This window comes from Oncorhynchus clarkii, unplaced genomic scaffold (genome assembly GCF_045791955.1).
Source record: "Oncorhynchus clarkii lewisi isolate Uvic-CL-2024 unplaced genomic scaffold, UVic_Ocla_1.0 unplaced_contig_214_pilon_pilon, whole genome shotgun sequence".
NCBI classification, from domain to species: Eukaryota; Metazoa; Chordata; class Actinopteri; order Salmoniformes; family Salmonidae; genus Oncorhynchus; species Oncorhynchus clarkii.
In genome coordinates this window covers 320,745-337,503 of record NW_027257928.1, presented here as the reverse complement: position 1 = coordinate 337,503, position 16,759 = coordinate 320,745, and the positions used below count along the sequence as shown (strand labels likewise).

The 16,759-nt window shown below is 47.2% G+C and overlaps 1 protein-coding gene across 1 annotated transcript in view; it reads left to right on the top strand.

Moving 5' to 3' along the window:
* Positions 1–16,759, top strand: part of LOC139393681 (CUB and sushi domain-containing protein 3-like) — a gene marked incomplete at its 5' end in the record, with an annotated part of 562,572 nt that overhangs the window by 291,758 nt on the left and 254,055 nt on the right. The window contains 3 exons of the mRNA XM_071142025.1: positions 7,460–7,584; positions 7,799–7,895; positions 10,527–10,631. Coding sequence (XP_070998126.1) covers positions 7,460–7,584; positions 7,799–7,895; positions 10,527–10,631 — 327 coding nt within the window. The remainder of the gene's footprint in view (positions 1–7,459; positions 7,585–7,798; positions 7,896–10,526; positions 10,632–16,759) is intronic.

Sequence of the window (16,759 nt, the reverse complement as noted above, 5' to 3'; positions counted from 1 at the left end):
CTTCCCCTGTTCGTCCTTGGTATGTTAGATACAGGCTGGTTGTCTGTAGACTACCACTGTTCGTCCTTGGTGTGGTAGATACAGGCTGGTTGTCTGTAGACTACCCCTGTTCGTCTTTGGTGTGGTAGATACAGGCTGGTTGTCTGTAGACTACCCCTGGTCGTCCTTGGTGTGGTAGATACAGGCTGGTTGTCTGTAGACTACCACTGTTCGTCCTTGGTGTGGTAGATACAGACTGGTTGTCTGTAGACTACTCCTGTTCATCCTTGGTGTGGTAGATACAGGCAGTAGACAACTCAGTGGTTGTCTGTAGACCACCCCCGTTCGTCCTTGGTATGTTAGATACAGGCTGGTTGTCTGTAGACTACTCCTGTTCGTCCTTGGTGTGGTAGATACAGGGTGGTTGTCTGTAGACTACCCCTGTTCGTCCTTGGTGTGGTAGATACAGGGTGGTTGTCTGTAGACTACCCCTGTTCATCCTTGGTGTGGTAGATACAGGCTGGTTGTCTGTAGACTACCACTGTTCGTCCTTGGTGTGGTAGATACAGGCTGGTTGTCTGTTGACTACCCCTGTTCATCCTTGGTGTGGTAGATACAGGCTGGTTGTCTGTAGACTACTCCTGGTCGTCCTTGGTGTGGTAGATACAGGCTGGTTGTCTGTAGACTACCCCTGGTCGTCCTTGGTGTGGTAGATACAGGCTGGTTGTCTGTAGACTACTCCTGTTTGTCCTTGGTGTGGTAGATACAGGCTGGTTGTCTGTTGACTTCCCCTGTCCGTCCTTGGTGTGGTAGATACAGGCTGGTTGTCTGTAGACTACTCCTGTTTGTCCTTGGTGTGGTAGATACAGGCAGTAGACAACTCAGTGGTTGTCTGTAGACTGTCCTTGGTGTGGTAGATACAGGTTGGTTGTCTGTAGACTACCCCTGTTCGTCCTTGGTGTGGTAGATACAGGCTGGTTGTCTGTAGACTTCCCCTGTTCGTCCTTGGTATGTTAGATACAGGCTGGTTGTCTGTAGACTACCACTGTTCGTCCTTGGTGTGGTAGATACAGGCTGGTTGTCTGTAGACTACCCCTGTTCGTCTTTGGTGTGGTAGATACAGGCTGGTTGTCTGTAGACTACCCCTGGTCGTCCTTGGTGTGGTAGATACAGGCTGGTTGTCTGTAGACTACCACTGTTCGTCCTTGGTGTGGTAGATACAGGCTGGTTGTCTGTAGACTTCCCCTGGTCGTCCTTGGTGTGGTAGATACAGGCTGGTTGTCTGTTGACTTCCCCTGTTCGTCCTTGGCAGACAGGCATCAGGTTGTTTATGACTGAAGGAAGCATCTCAAACAGCACCCTATTCCCTATGTAGTGCACTGCTTCTGACCAGAGCCCTTTGAGTTTCCCTGTGAGTTTCCCTGTGAGTTTCCCTGTGAGTTTCCCTGTGAGTTTCCCTGTGGGTTTCCCTGAGGGTTTCCCTATTTCCCTATGTGTTTCCCTGTGGGTTTCCCTGTGGGTTTCCCTATGGGTTTCCCTGTGGGCTTCCCTGTGGGTTTCCCTGTGGGTTTCCCTGTGAGTTTCCCTGTGAGTTTCCCTGTGAGTTTCCCTGTGGGTTTCCCTGTGAGTTTCCTTATGGGTTTCCCTTTGAGTTTCCCTGTGGGTTTCCCTGTGAGTTTCCCTATAGGTTTCCCTGTGAGTTTCCCTGTGAGTTTCCCTGTGGGTTTCCCTGAGGGTTTCCCTATTTCCCTATGTGTTTCCCTGTGGGTTTCCCTGTGGGTTTCCCTATGGGTTTCCCTGTGGGCTTCCCTGTGGGTTTCCCTGTGGGTTTCCCTGTGAGTTTCCCTGTGAGTTTCCCTGTGAGTTTCCCTGTGGGTTTCCCTGTGAGTTTCCTTATGGGTTTCCCTTTGAGTTTCCCTGTGGGTTTCCCTGTGAGTTTCCCTATGGGTTTCCCTGTGAGTTTCCCTATGGGTTTCCCTGTGGGTTTCCCTGTGAGTTTCCCTGTGAGTTTCCCTGTGAGTTTCCCTGTGAGTTTCCCTGTGAGTTTCCCTGTGGTTTTCCCCATGAGTTTCCCTGTGAGTTTCCCTGTGGGTTTCCCTATGGGTTTCCTTGTGGGTTTCCCTGTGGGTTTTCCTATTTCCCTGTGGGTTTCCCTGTAGGTTTCCCTGTGAGTTTCCCTATGGGTTTTGGCAGCTCTGCTCTCCACTGAGGTTAGCTGGTGAATACAACAGCAGGCAAACATTCAAACAGGCAGTATTAACCTCCTACAAAGGGAACAACCAGGCAGTATTGACCTCCTACACAGGGACCAACCAGGCAGTATTGACCTCCTACACAGGGACCAACCAGGCAGTATTGACCTCCTATACAGTGATCAACCAGGCAGTATTGACCTCCTACACAGGGATCAACCAGGCAGTATTGACCTCCTACACAGGGATCAACCAGGCAGTATTGATCTCCTACACAGGGATCAACCAGGCAGTATTGACCTCCTACACAGGGATCAACCAGGCAGTATTGATCTCCTACACAGGGATCAACCAGGCAGTATTGACCTCCTACACAGGGACCAACCAGGCAGTATTGACCTCCTACACAGGGATCAACCAGGCAGTATTGACCTCCTACACAGGGATCAACCAGGCAGTATTGACCTCCCACACAGGGAACAACCAGGCAGTATTGACCTCCCACACAGGGATCAACCAGGCAGTATTGACCTCCCACACAGGGAAGAACCAGGCAGTATTGACCTCCTACACAGGGATCAACCAGGCAGTATTGACCTCCTACACAGGGACCAACCAGGCAGTATTGACCTCCTACACAGGGATCAACCAGGCAGTATTGACCTCCTACACAGGGATCAACCAGGCAGTATTGACCTCCCACACAGGGAACAACCAGGCAGTATTGACCTCCCACACAGGGATCAACCAGGCAGTATTGACCTCCCACACAGGGAAGAACCAGGCAGTATTGACCTCCTACACAGGGATCAACCAGGCAGTATTGACCTCCTACACAGGGACCAACCACGCAGTATTGACCTCCCACACAGGGATCAACCAGGCAGTATTGACCTCCTACACAGGGATCAACCAGGCAGTATTTACCTCCTACACAGGGACCAACCAGGCAGTATTGACCTCCTACACAGTGACCAACCAGGCATTATTGACCTCCTACACAGGGAACAACCAGGCAGTATTGACCTCCTACACAGGGATCAACCAGGCAGTATTGACCTCCTACACAGGGATCAACCAGGCAGTATTGACCTCCTACACAGGGACCAACCAGGCAGTATTGACCTCCTACACAGGGATCAACCAGGCAGTATTGACCTCCTACACAGGGATCAACCAGGCAGTATTGACCTCCCACACAGGGAACAACCAGGCAGTATTGACCTCCCACACAGGGATCAACCAGGCAGTATTGACCTCCCACACAGGGAAGAACCAGGCAGTATTGACCTCCTACACAGGGATCAACCAGGCAGTATTGACCTCCTACACAGGGACCAACCAGGCAGTATTGACCTCCTACACAGGGATCAACCAGGCAGTATTGACCTCCTACACAGGGATCAACCAGGCAGTATTGACCTCCCACACAGGGAACAACCAGGCAGTATTGACCTCCCACACAGGGATCAACCAGGCAGTATTGACCTCCCACACAGGGAAGAACCAGGCAGTATTGACCTCCTACACAGGGATCAACCAGGCAGTATTGACCTCCTACACAGGGACCAACCACGCAGTATTGACCTCCCACACAGGGATCAACCAGGCAGTATTGACCTCCTACACAGGGATCAACCAGGCAGTATTTACCTCCTACACAGGGACCAACCAGGCAGTATTGACCTCCTACACAGTGACCAACCAGGCATTATTGACCTCCTACACAGGGAACAACCAGGCAGTATTGACCTCCTACACAGGGATCAACCAGGCAGTATTGACCTCCTACACAGGGATCAACCAGGCAGTATTGACCTCCCACACAGGGAACAACCAGGCAGTATTGACCTCCCACACAGGGATCAACCAGGCAGTATTGACCTCCCACACAGGGAAGAACCAGGCAGTATTGACCTCCTACACAGGGATCAACCAGGCAGTATTGACCTCCTACACAGGGACCAACCAGGCAGTATTGACCTCCTACACAGGGATCAACCAGGCAGTATTGACCTCCTACACAGGGATCAACCAGGCAGTATTGACCTCCCACACAGGGAACAACCAGGCAGTATTGACCTCCCACACAGGGATCAACCAGGCAGTATTGACCTCCCACACAGGGAAGAACCAGGCAGTATTGACCTCCTACACAGGGATCAACCAGGCAGTATTGACCTCCTACACAGGGACCAACCACGCAGTATTGACCTCCCACACAGGGATCAACCAGGCAGTATTGACCTCCTACACAGGGATCAACCAGGCAGTATTTACCTCCTACACAGGGACCAACCAGGCAGTATTGACCTCCTACACAGTGACCAACCAGGCATTATTGACCTCCTACACAGGGAACAACCAGGCAGTATTGACCTCCTACACAGGGATCAACCAGGCAGTATTGACCTCCTACACAGGGATCAACCAGGCAGTATTGACCTCCTACACAGGGATCAACCAGGCAGTATTGACCTCCTACACAGGGATCAACCAGGCAGTATTGACCTCCTACACAGGGAAACAAAAGATCCACCTTGTTTCTCTCCTCTCTTATCCTGGATCTGATGGAAGAGTCATTTATATTGACATCGTCACGTGTTCCATTGTTGAGTCATTTCTTTTCAGGGAACATTCCCATGACATCATCACGTGTTCCGCTGTTGAGTCATTTCTATTCAGGGAACAGTCCCATGACATCGTCACGTGTTCCATTGTTGAGTCATTTCTATTCAGGGAACATTCCCATGACATCATCACGTGTTCCGTTGTTGAGTCATTTCTATTCAGGGAACATTTCCATGACATCATCACGTGTTCCGTTGTTGAGTCATTTCTATTCAGGGAACATTCCCATGACATCGTCACGTGTTCCGTTGTTGAGTCATTTCTATTCAGGGAACATTCCCATGACATCGTCACGTGTTCCATTGTTGAGTCATTTCTATTCAGGGAACATTCCCATGACATCGTCACGTGTTCCGTTGTTGAGTCATTTCTATTCAGGGAACATTCCCATGACATCGTCACGTGTTCCATTGTTGGGTCATTTCTATTCAGGGAACATTCCCATGACATCATCACGTGTTCCATTGTTGAGTCATTTCTATTCAGGGAACATTCCCATGACATCATCACGTGTTCCGTTGTTGAGTCATTTCTATTCAGGGAACATTCCCATGACATCGTCACGTGTTCCGTTGTTGAGTCATTTCTATTCGGGGAACATTCCCATGACATCGTCACGTGTTCCGTTGTTAAAAGGAGAGTATATGTAAAACGTCATCATCATTAGTCCCTGTTATTCTGATACATGTCATGAAATGAAATGAGTCAGCAACTGGTGACAATAGACAACAGAACAACAGCCAGGATTTGAGTTGTCTCTCTAAAGCAACACGTTGTGTCCTTTCAGATGAAAAAGTAGTGTATATCGTTTTTTTGTTTTTTATTCCGTGGCTGATGGATGTCTGTTCCGTTTGAACTACGCGAGGCCTTACAGCTGTCCGTAATGTAACGTGCAGTAGAGGACTTTCCAATATTCATGTAGACGTGGTACCTGACATGCTTTGATCTCTGCTGTGAAGTATATTGGTACGTTCCTGTATCCACACTAGCAAATCACTTTGAATGTCCAATACATTGCAGTGTGGATAATCGGAGAGCCTACACGGCTTGGAATCGGTTATGATCCTATGAGGTTTATAATGAAACCCCTGGGACCAGCAGGAGGTCTACAGTAGTCGGTTGTTGGTCCTATGAGGTTTATAATGAAACCCCTGGGACCAGCAGGAGGTCTACAGTAGTCGGTTGTTGGTCCTATGAGGTTTATAATGAAACCCCCGGGACCAGCAGGAGATCTACAGTAGTCGGTTGTTGGTCCTATGAGGTTTATAATGAAACCTCTGGGACCAGCAGGAGATCTACAGTAGTCGGTCGTGGTCCTATGAGGTTTATAATGAAACCCCTGGGACCAGCAGGAGATCTACAGTAGTCGGTTGTGGTCCTATGAGGTTTATAATGAAACCCCTGGGACCAGCAGGAGATCTACAGTAGTCGGTTGTGGTCCTGTGAGGTTTATAATGAAACCACTGGGACCAGCAGGAGATCAACAGTAATCGGTTGTGGTCCTATGAGGTTTATAATGAAACCCCTGGGACCAGCAGGAGATCTACAGTAGTCGGTTGTGGTCCTATGAGGTTTATAATGAAACCCCTGGGAGCAGCAGGAGATCTACAGTAGTCGGTTGTGGTCCTATGAGGTTTATAATGAAACCCCTGGGACCAGCAGGAGATCTACAGTAGTCGGTTGTGGTCCTATGAGGTTTATAATGAAACCCCTGGGACCAGCAGGAGATCTACAGTAGTCGGTTGTGGTCCTATGAGGTTTATAATGAAACCCCTGGGACCAGCAGGAGATCTACAGTAGTCAGAAGGGCTGGGGTGAATGGATCACAAATGATAGATGGATGAAACCCATGAATGGATGATGGACAGATGAGGGATGAACGGATGAGTAACCCTCCATAAAACAAGGAGAACAGCAGGTGGCTGGGGTGAATGGATGATGGACAGATGAGGGATGAATGGATGGATGAAGCCCCATGGATAGATGATGATGAGATGGAGGAATGCATGGATGAACCCTGGTCTCCATAGTGATGGAATAGGAGACACCCTGGGCTCCATAGTGATGGAATAGGAGACACCCTGGTCTCCATAGTGATGGAATAGGAGGCACCCTGGGCTCCATAGTGATGGAATAGGAGGCACCCTGGGCTCCATAGTGATGGAATAGGAGACACCCTGGGCTCCATAGTGATGGAATAGGAGGCACCCTGGGCTCCATAGTGATGGAATAGGAGGCACCCTGGTCTCCATAGTGATGGAATAGGAGACACCCTGGGCTCCATAGTGATGGAATAGGAGACACCCTGGGCTCCATAGTGATGGAATAGGAGACACCCTGGGCTCCATAGTGATGGAGAGTAGAGAAGACACCAAGAGTAGAGAAGAGAAAGACTTTTCTCTCTCTTCTCTCCCCTTGGTCTCCTCTGGGTGACTTGTCTCTCTTTTCTCTACCGCTGGTCTCCTCTGGGTGACTTGTCTCTCTCTTCTCTACCGCTGGTCTCCTCTGGGTGAATTGTCTCTCTCTTCTCTACTCTTGGTGTCTGGGTGACTTGTCTCTCTCTTCTCTACTCTTGGTGTCTGGGTGACTTGTCTTTCTCTTCTCTCACCTTGGTCTCCTCTGGGTGACTTGTCTCTCTCTTCTCTCACCCTGTGCAGTTCCCTGTGGAGGACTGCTGACATCTCGTAAGGGGACCATCCTTTCTCCTGGTTACCCAGAGCCCTACGCCAACTATCTCAACTGTATCTGGAAGATCTCTGTGCCAGAGGGAGCAGGCATCCAAGTGAGAGATGCAGCATGAAACATTATGAATATCATGTTGGAACGTTTTGATAGTTAAAAGGGTTTAAGAATTAAACTTTCATGGAATTCTATCTTAGAATGGGAATTTGCTAAAAATGTGTATCCCATTATTGATGAGGCAACTGTTTTATTCAACTTAGATATTTCTTTTTTTTTTTTTACTCTTAAATGTATTTATTTGTTCCTTTCCTCAGATCCAGGTCATAACTTTTGCCACGGAACACAACTGGGACTCCTTGGACTTTTTTGACGGCGTCGATGGCAACGCGCCAAGGCTTGGCAGCTATTCAGGTGAAACAACCTCCAGAATTTGTCTTTTAAAGCTCCCATTTTGGAATTGATAATAATGTCGGATCGGAACACTCAGTAAAAAAAGAGTACTTATGGATATGAAGGGGGGAGACGACATTTGGCATGCTCTTTGAAAAAAGTTATCCAAATCTCAAAACGGAAATGAAGAAAGACCTGACTGACTCTAGTCTTCACCTGATGAAGAAGACCTGACTGACTCTAGTCTTCACCTGATGAAGAAGCCCTGACTGAGTCTAGTCTTCACCTGATGAAGAAGACCTGGCTGACTCTAGTCTTCACCTGATGAAGAAGACCTGACTGACTCTAGTCTTCACCTGATGAAGAAGACCTGACTGACTCTAGTCTTCACCTGATGAAGAAGACCTGACTGACTCTAGTCTTCACCTGATGAAGAAGACCTGACTGACTCTAGTCTTCACCTGATGAAGAAGACCTGACTGACTCTAGTCTTCACCTGATGAAGAAGACCTGACTGACTCTAGTCTTCACCTGATGAAGATGACCTGACGGACTCTAGTCTTCACCTGATGAAGAAGACCTGACTGACTCTAGTCTTCACCTGATGAAGATGACCTGACGGACTCTAGTCTTCACCTGATGAAGATGACCTGACGGACTCTAGTCTTCACCTGATGAAGATGACCTGACGGACTCTAGTCTTCACCTGATGAAGATGACCTGACGGACTCTAGTCTTCACCTGATGAAGATGACCTGACGGACTCTAGTCTTCACCTGATGAAGAAGACCTGACGGACTCTAGTCTTCACCTGATGAAGAAGACCTGACTGACTCTAGTCTTTACCTGATGAAGAAGACCTGACTGACTCTAGTCTTCACCTGATGAAGATGACCTGACGGACTCTAGTCTTCACCTGATGAAGAAGACCTGACTGACTCTAGTCTTCACCTGATGAAGAAGACCTGACTGACTCTAGTCTTCACCTGATGAAGATGCCCTGACTGACTCTAGTCTTCACCTGATGAAGAAGACCTGACTGACTCTAGTCTTCACCTGATGAAGAAGCCCTGACTGACTCTAGTCTTTACCTGATGAAGAAAGACCTGACTGACACTAGTCTTCACCTGATGAAGAAGACCTGACTGACTCTAGTCTTCACCTGATGAAGAAGACCTGACTGACTCTAGTCTTCACCTGATGAAGAAGACCTGACTGACTCTAGTCTTCACCTGATGAAGAAGACCTGACTGACTCTAGTCTTCACCTGATGAAGAAGACCTGACTGACTCTAGTCTTCACCTGATGAAGATGACCTGACGGACTCTAGTCTTCACCTGATGAAGAAGACCTGACTGACTCTAGTCTTCACCTGATGAAGATGACCTGACGGACTCTAGTCTTCACCTGATGAAGAAGACCTGACGGACTCTAGTCTTCACCTGATGAAGAAGACCTGACTGACTCCCTCTGACTTGCCTAGCAAATGAAATAGTCTTTACCTGATGAAGAAGACCTGACTGACTCTAGTCTTCACCTGACGAAGAAGACCTGACGGACTCTAGTCTTCACCTGACGAAGAAGACCTGACGGACTCTAGTCTTCACCTGATGAAGAAGACCTGACGGACTCTAGTCTTCACCTGATGAAGAAGACCTGACTGACTCTAGTCTTCACCTGATGAAGAAGACCTGACCGACTCTAGTCTTCACCTGACGAAGAAGACCTGACGGACTCTAGTCTTCACCTGATGAAGAAGACCTGACGGACTCTAGTCTTCACCTGACGAAGAAGACCTGAGTGGTGGAAACGGTGTCAAATAAATCTATCTAATAGGACTTAATAAATACATATCCAGCACCTGCTCAGAGACAGTTGATGTGTGTCGGGCACGGCTCTCTAACCCTGTTCCTGGAGAGCTGACCTCCTGTAGGTTTTCACTTCGACCCCAACCCCAGTTGAAACTAATCAGATTCAGCATATCATCCAGCTAATTATTAGAATCGAGTGCGCTACATTAGGGTTGGAGTAAAACTCTACAAGAGGGTTTCTCTCCAGGAACAGGGTTGGAGTTAAAACCTACAGGAGGGTCTATCTCCAAGAACTGGGTTGTAGTTAAAACCTACAGGAGGGTCTCTCTCCAGGAACAGGGTTGGAGTAAAACCTACAGGAGGGTATCTCTCCAGGAACAGGGTTGGAGTTAAAACCTACAGGAGGACCTATCTCCAGGAACAGGGTTGGAGTTAAAACCTGCAGGAGGGTGTCTCTCCAGGAACAGGGTTGGAGTTAAAGCCCGTAAAACAGTATCTCTCCAGGAACAGGGTTGGAGTTAAAACCTACAGGAGGGTTTCTCTCCAGGAACAGGGATGCAGTTAAAACCTACAGGAGGGTTTCTCTCCAGGAACAGGGATGGAGTCAAATCCTACAGGAGGGTCTCTCCAGGAACTGGGTTGGAGTTAAAACCTACAGGAGGGTTTCTCTCTAGGAACAGGGTTGGTGATCCCTGGTGTAGTGTATTTTATGATATTTTCTTATTGACTGTCTCCATGCGTATGTTCTACGTTCCAGTCACATACAGTGTATGTCTTTCCCCCCTAGAGACCCTTCCTACTGTAACTCCCACTTCACTGTCTCCATGGGTATGTTCTGTAGGTACGACCATCCCCCAGCTCCTGAACAGCACCTCCAACAACATCTACCTGACCTTCCAGTCCGACATCAGTGTGTCTGCAGCAGGCTTCCACCTGGAGTATACAGGTATGGAGAGATACACCTAGCTATAGGCTGGTCCTAGATCAGGTGTAATCTGGAGTATACAGGTATGAAGAGATACACCTAGCTATAGGCTGGTCCTAGATCAGGTGTAATCTGGAGTATACAGGTATGAAGAGATACACCTAACTATAGGCTGGTCCTAGATCAGGTGTAATCTGGAGTATACAGGTATGAAGAGATACACTTAGCTATAGGCTGGTCCTAGATCAGGTGTAATCTGGAGGATACAAGTCCTCTGACTGTCAGTGTCTTCTATTTTATATCCTTATTTTACCAGGTAAATTGACTGAGAACACGTTTTCGTTTTACAGCAATGACCTGGGGAAAAGATCAAGGGGAGATGAATGAGCCAATTGTAAACTGGGGATGATTAGGTGACCATGATGGTATGAGGGTCAGATTGTGAATTTATAGAGTTAACAACCCTACTCTGACGATAAATTACCCTGGGATTTTTAGTGACCGCAGAGAGTCAGGACACTCGTTTAACATCCCATCTGAAAGACGGCACCCTACAGGGCAATGTCCCCAATCACTGTCCTGGGGCATTGGGATTATATACACTATACAGCGCCTTGCAAAAGTATTCATCCCCCTTGTCGTTTGTCCTGTTTTGTAGCATTACAACCTTTAATTGAAATTTATTTTTATTTGGATTTAATGTAATGAACATACACAAAATAGTACAAATTGGTTTAGTGAAATGTACAAAAATATGTTGTTTAAAAAAAATACAAATATAATAAAATGATAAAGTGGTGCGTGTATATTGTATTCACCACCTTCGCGATGAAGCCCCTAAATAAGATCTGGTGCAACCAGTTACCTTCAGAAGTCACATCATTAGTTAAATAAAGTCCACCTGTGTGCAATCTAAGTGTCACATGACCTGTCACATGATCTCAGTATATATACACCTGTTCTGAAAGGTCCAAGAGTCTGCAACACCACTAATCTTTATGTTTTTATTTTACCTTTATTTAACTCGGCAAGTCAGTTAATTAAGAACAAATTATTATTTTCAATGACGGCCTAGGAACAGTGGGTTAACTGCCTTGTTCAGGGGCAGAACAACAGATTTGTACCTTGTCAGCTCGGGGATTTCAACTTGCAACCTTCCGGTTATTAGTCCAACGCTCTAACCACTAGGCTACCCTGCCGTCCCTACACTCTAACCACTAGGCTACCTACCGTCCCTACACTCTAACCACTAGGCTACCTACCGTCCCTACACTCTAACCACTAGGCTACCTACCGTCCCTACACTCTAACCACTAGGCTACCTACCGTCCCTACACTCTAACCACTAGGCTACCCTGCCGGACCCTTAAATCCACTAAGCAAGGGGCACCGCCAAGCAAGCGGCACCATGAAGACCAAGGAGCTCTCCAAATAGTTCAGGGGCAAAGTTGTGGAGAAGTACAGATCAGGTTGGGTTATTAAAAAATATCAGAAACTTTGAACATCCCACGGAGCACCATTAAATCCATTATAAAAAAATGGAAAGAATATGGCACTACATCAAACCTGCCAAGAGAGGGCCACCTACCAAAAATCACGGACCAGGCAAGGAGGGCATTAAATCAGAGAGGCAACAAAGAGACCAAAGATAACCCTGAAGCAGCTGCAAAGCTCCACAGCAGAGATTGGAGTATCTGTCCATAGGACCACTTTAAGCCGTACACTCCACAGAGCTGGGCTTTACGGAAGAGTGGCCAGAATAAAAAACATTGCTTAAAGAAAGAAATAAGCAAACGCATTTGGTGTTCGCCAAAAGGCATGTGTGAGACTCCCCAAATATATTGAAGAAGGTACTCTGGTCAGATGAGACTAAAATGTAGCCTTTTGGCTATCAAGGAAAATGCTATTTCTGGAGCAAACCCAACACCTCTCATCACCCCGAGAACACCATTCTCACAGTGAAGCATGGTGGTGGCAGCATCATGCTGTGAGGATGTTTTTCATCGGCAGGGACTGGGAAACTGGTCAGAATTGAAGGAATGATGGAGGGTGCTAAATACAGGGAAATTCTTGAGGGAAACCTGTTTCAGTCTTCCAGAGATTTGAGACTGGGACGGATGTTCACCTTCCAGCAGGACAATGGAAGGTGAACATACTGCTAAAGCAACACTCAAATAGTTTAAGGGGAAACATTTGAATGTCTTAGAATGGCCTAGTCAAAGCCCAGACCTCAATCCAATTGAGAATCTGTGGTATGACTTAAAGATTGCTGTACACCAGCGGAACCCATCCAACTTGAAGGAGCTGGAGCAGTTTGTCTTGAAGAATGTGCCAAACTCCCAGTGGATAGATGTGCCAAACTTATAGAGACACACCCCAAGATACGTGCAGCTGTAATTGCTGCACAAGTTGGCTCTACAAAGTATTGACTTTGCGGGGGGGGGGAGTTTTCAGTTTTTTTTCTTATTTCTTGTTTGTTTCACAATAAAATATATTTTGCATCTTCAAAGTGTTAGGCATGTTGCGTGACTCAAATTATACGAACCCCCCAAAAAATATATTTTAATTCCAGGTTGTAAGGCAACAAAATGAGGAAAAATGCCAACGGGGGGTGAAAACTTTCACAAGCCACTGTATATATTTTCTTTAGACCAGAGGAAACAGCACTTCCAGTAGCATCTGGTCTCCCATCCATGGACTGACCAGGACCAACCCTGTTTATCTTCAGATGCAAACTAGCAGTGGGATTCAGGGTGGGTTGCTGCTGGCCTTATTCTTAAAAAACAAGGTTAATGGGGTACGGAATAATTTATGATGTGTCAATAGCACAGAGTTAATGAAGAAACATGGAGTAATTACGTGAATTGCTTTTGTAGTGAAAATAGTATTTGACAGTGTTATGGGTGAAATGCTGCTGGTTTTCATGCCATGATGGCAGGGTTTAACCAAGTCCTCTGTCTATCGTTGTCATGCCATGATGGCAGGGTCTAACCAAGTCCTCTGTCTATCGTTGTCATGCCATGATGGCAGGGTTTAACCAAGTCCTCTGTCTATCGTTGTCATGCCATGATGGCAGGACTATTCAGCTAGTGGACCTGGATGGCCAAAGTACTGCTGGTTTTATTTTCTAGTGTTTTGGTCCTCCAGGACCTCCAGGACTCGTGTTGACAAGCCCAGCTGGATCTGTTTCAGCCATCTCATCTCACACTAGTCATGTCGTCAAAGGAGTTGGCTAAAGGACACCCAGGGTTCCAGATGGGACCAGGCTAACTGAGCTCATCCACCATCTCTGTCTGTCTGTCTGTCTGTCTGTCTGTCTGTCTGTCTGTCTGTCTGTCAGTCCGTCCGTCCGTCCGTCCGTCCGTCTGTCTGTCTGAGTGGGGAACTGTAACCCTCTGACCACCGGTCTCCCACTAACACCAGCCACTGTCCTCAACATCTGTCTCTCTATCTCCCACTAACACCAGCCACTGTCCTCAACATCTGTCTCTCTGTCTCCCACTAACACCAGCCACTGTCCTCAACATCTGTCTCTCTGTCTCCCACTAACACCAGCCACTGTCCTCAACATCTGTCTCTCTGTCTCCTTTAACCCTGTGTCCCACCTTCCCCCAAACTTAGAGATAAACATACTTTATATTCAAGATGCCTGTCATCACCTGTCTCCCACAACATCTCACCACAGCCCTAATCGGTCCGTCTCAGTCTCTCAGCACCTCTAAACCTGTATACCACTCTCCCACCGTCTACCACCTTTAGAGATCAGCATATATTACAACGCTCTCACCAAGTCTACTCCCCGCTCTCCTCAGCCTCTGTCCTGTCTGTCTCCCACTGGGTTGTTCTATCACTAACCCTGTCTGTCTCTCAGTGGGTTGTTCTATCACTAACCCTGTCTGTCTCTCAGTGGGTTGTTCTATCACTAACCCTGTCTGTCTCTCAGTGGGTTGTTCTATCACTAACCCTGTCTGTCTCTCAGTGGGTTGTTCTATCACTAACCCTGTCTGTCTCTCAGTGGGTTGTTCTATCACTAACCCTGTCTGTCTCTCAGTGGGTTGTTCTATCCCATAAGCTTCTTAACCGTAAATACACATTTTACAGTACATTTGAAAGCTTTCGCCAATCACTCTCTTCACCCCTCTCCCACATCAATCTCTTCAGCGAATCAGTCTCCTCAGCACTCTCCCACATCAATCTCTTCACCCTCTCACCCCTTACTTAAAACAGCATGTTACCACTCTCCCCCACATGCCCAACACGCTCCACACCATGACTACCAGGAGTAGGAATATCCATATATAACAGCCTGCTGAGATGATGGATGGCATTGTGTTCTGAACACCTTCTGAACTCTTTAGGTTTATTTCTGTTTTCCACTCATAGTCTCTCACCACTCTGTTCACCACTCTGTTCACCACTTATAGTCTCTCACCACTCTGTTCACCACTTATAGTCTCTCACCACTCTGTTCACCACTCATAGTCTCTCACCACTCTGTTTACCACTCTGTTCACCACTCATAGTCTCTCACAACTCTGTTCACCACTCTGTTCACCACTCATAGTCTCTCACCACTCTGTTCACCACTCATAGTCTCTCACCACTCTGTTCACCACTCATAGTCTCTCACCACTCTGTTTACCACTCTGTTCACCACTCATAGTCTCTCACCACTCTGTTTACCACTCATAGTCTCTCACCACTCTGGTTACCACTCATAGTCTCTCACCACTCTGTTCACCACTCATAGTCTCTCACCACTCTGGTTACCACTCATAGTCTCTCACCACTCTGTTTACCACTCTGTTTACCACTCATAGTCTCTCACCACTCTGTTCACCACTCATAGTCTCTCACCACTCTGTTTACCACTCTGTTCACCACTCTGTTTACAGCTCTGTTTACCACTCATAGTCTCTCACCACTCTGTTTACCACTCTGTTCACCACTCATAGTCTATCACCACTCTGTTTACCACTCATAGTCTCTCACAACTCTGTTTACCACTCATAGTCTCTCACCATTCTGTTTACCACTCATAGTCTCTCACCACTCTGGTTACCACTCATAGTCTCTCACCACTCTGTTTACCACTCATAGTCTCTCACCACTCTGTTTACCACTCTGTTCACCACTCATAGTCTCTCACCACTCTGTTTACCACTCATAGTCTCTCACCACTCTGTTTACCACTCTGTTTACCACTCATAGTCTCTCACCACTCTGTTTACCACTCATAGTCTCTCACCACTCTGTTTACCACTCTGTTTACCACTCATAATCTCTCACCACTCTGTTTACCACTCATAGTCTCTCACCACTCTGTTTACCACTCTGTTTACCACTCATAGTCTCTCACCACTCTGTTTACCACTCATAGTCTCTCATCACTCTGTTCACCACTCTGTTTACCAGTCATAGTCTCTCACCACTCTGTTTACCACTCTGTTTACCAGTCATAGTCTCTCACCACTCTCTTTACCACTCTGTTCACCACTCATAGTCTCTCACCACTCTGGTTACCACTCATAGTCTCTCACCACTCTGTTTACCACTCATAGTCTCTCACCACTCTGTTTACCACTCTGTTTACAGCTCTGTTTACCACTCATAGTCTCTCACCACTCTGTTTACCACTCATAGTCTCTCACCACTCTGTTTACCACTCATAGTCTCTCACCACTCTGTTTACCACTCATAGTCTCTCACCACTCTGTTTACCACTCTGTTCACCACTCATAGTCTCTCACCACTCTGTTTACCACTCATAGTCTCTCACCACTCTGTTCACCACTCATAGTCTCTCACCACTCTGTTTACCACTCTGTTTACCACTCATAGTCTCTCACCACTCTGTTTACCACTCTGTTTACCACTCATAGTCTCTCACCACTCTGTTTACCACTCTGTTTACCAGTCATAGTCTCTCACCACTCTGTTTACCACTCTGTTTACCACTCATAGTCTCTCACCACTCTGTTTACCACTCATAGTCTCTCACCACTCTGTTTACCACTCATAGTCTCTCACCACTCTGTTTTCCACTCATAGTCTCTCACCACTCTGTTTACCACTCTGTTTACCACTCATAGTCTCTCACCACTCTGTTTACCACTCATAGTCTCTCACCACTCTGTTTACCACTCTGT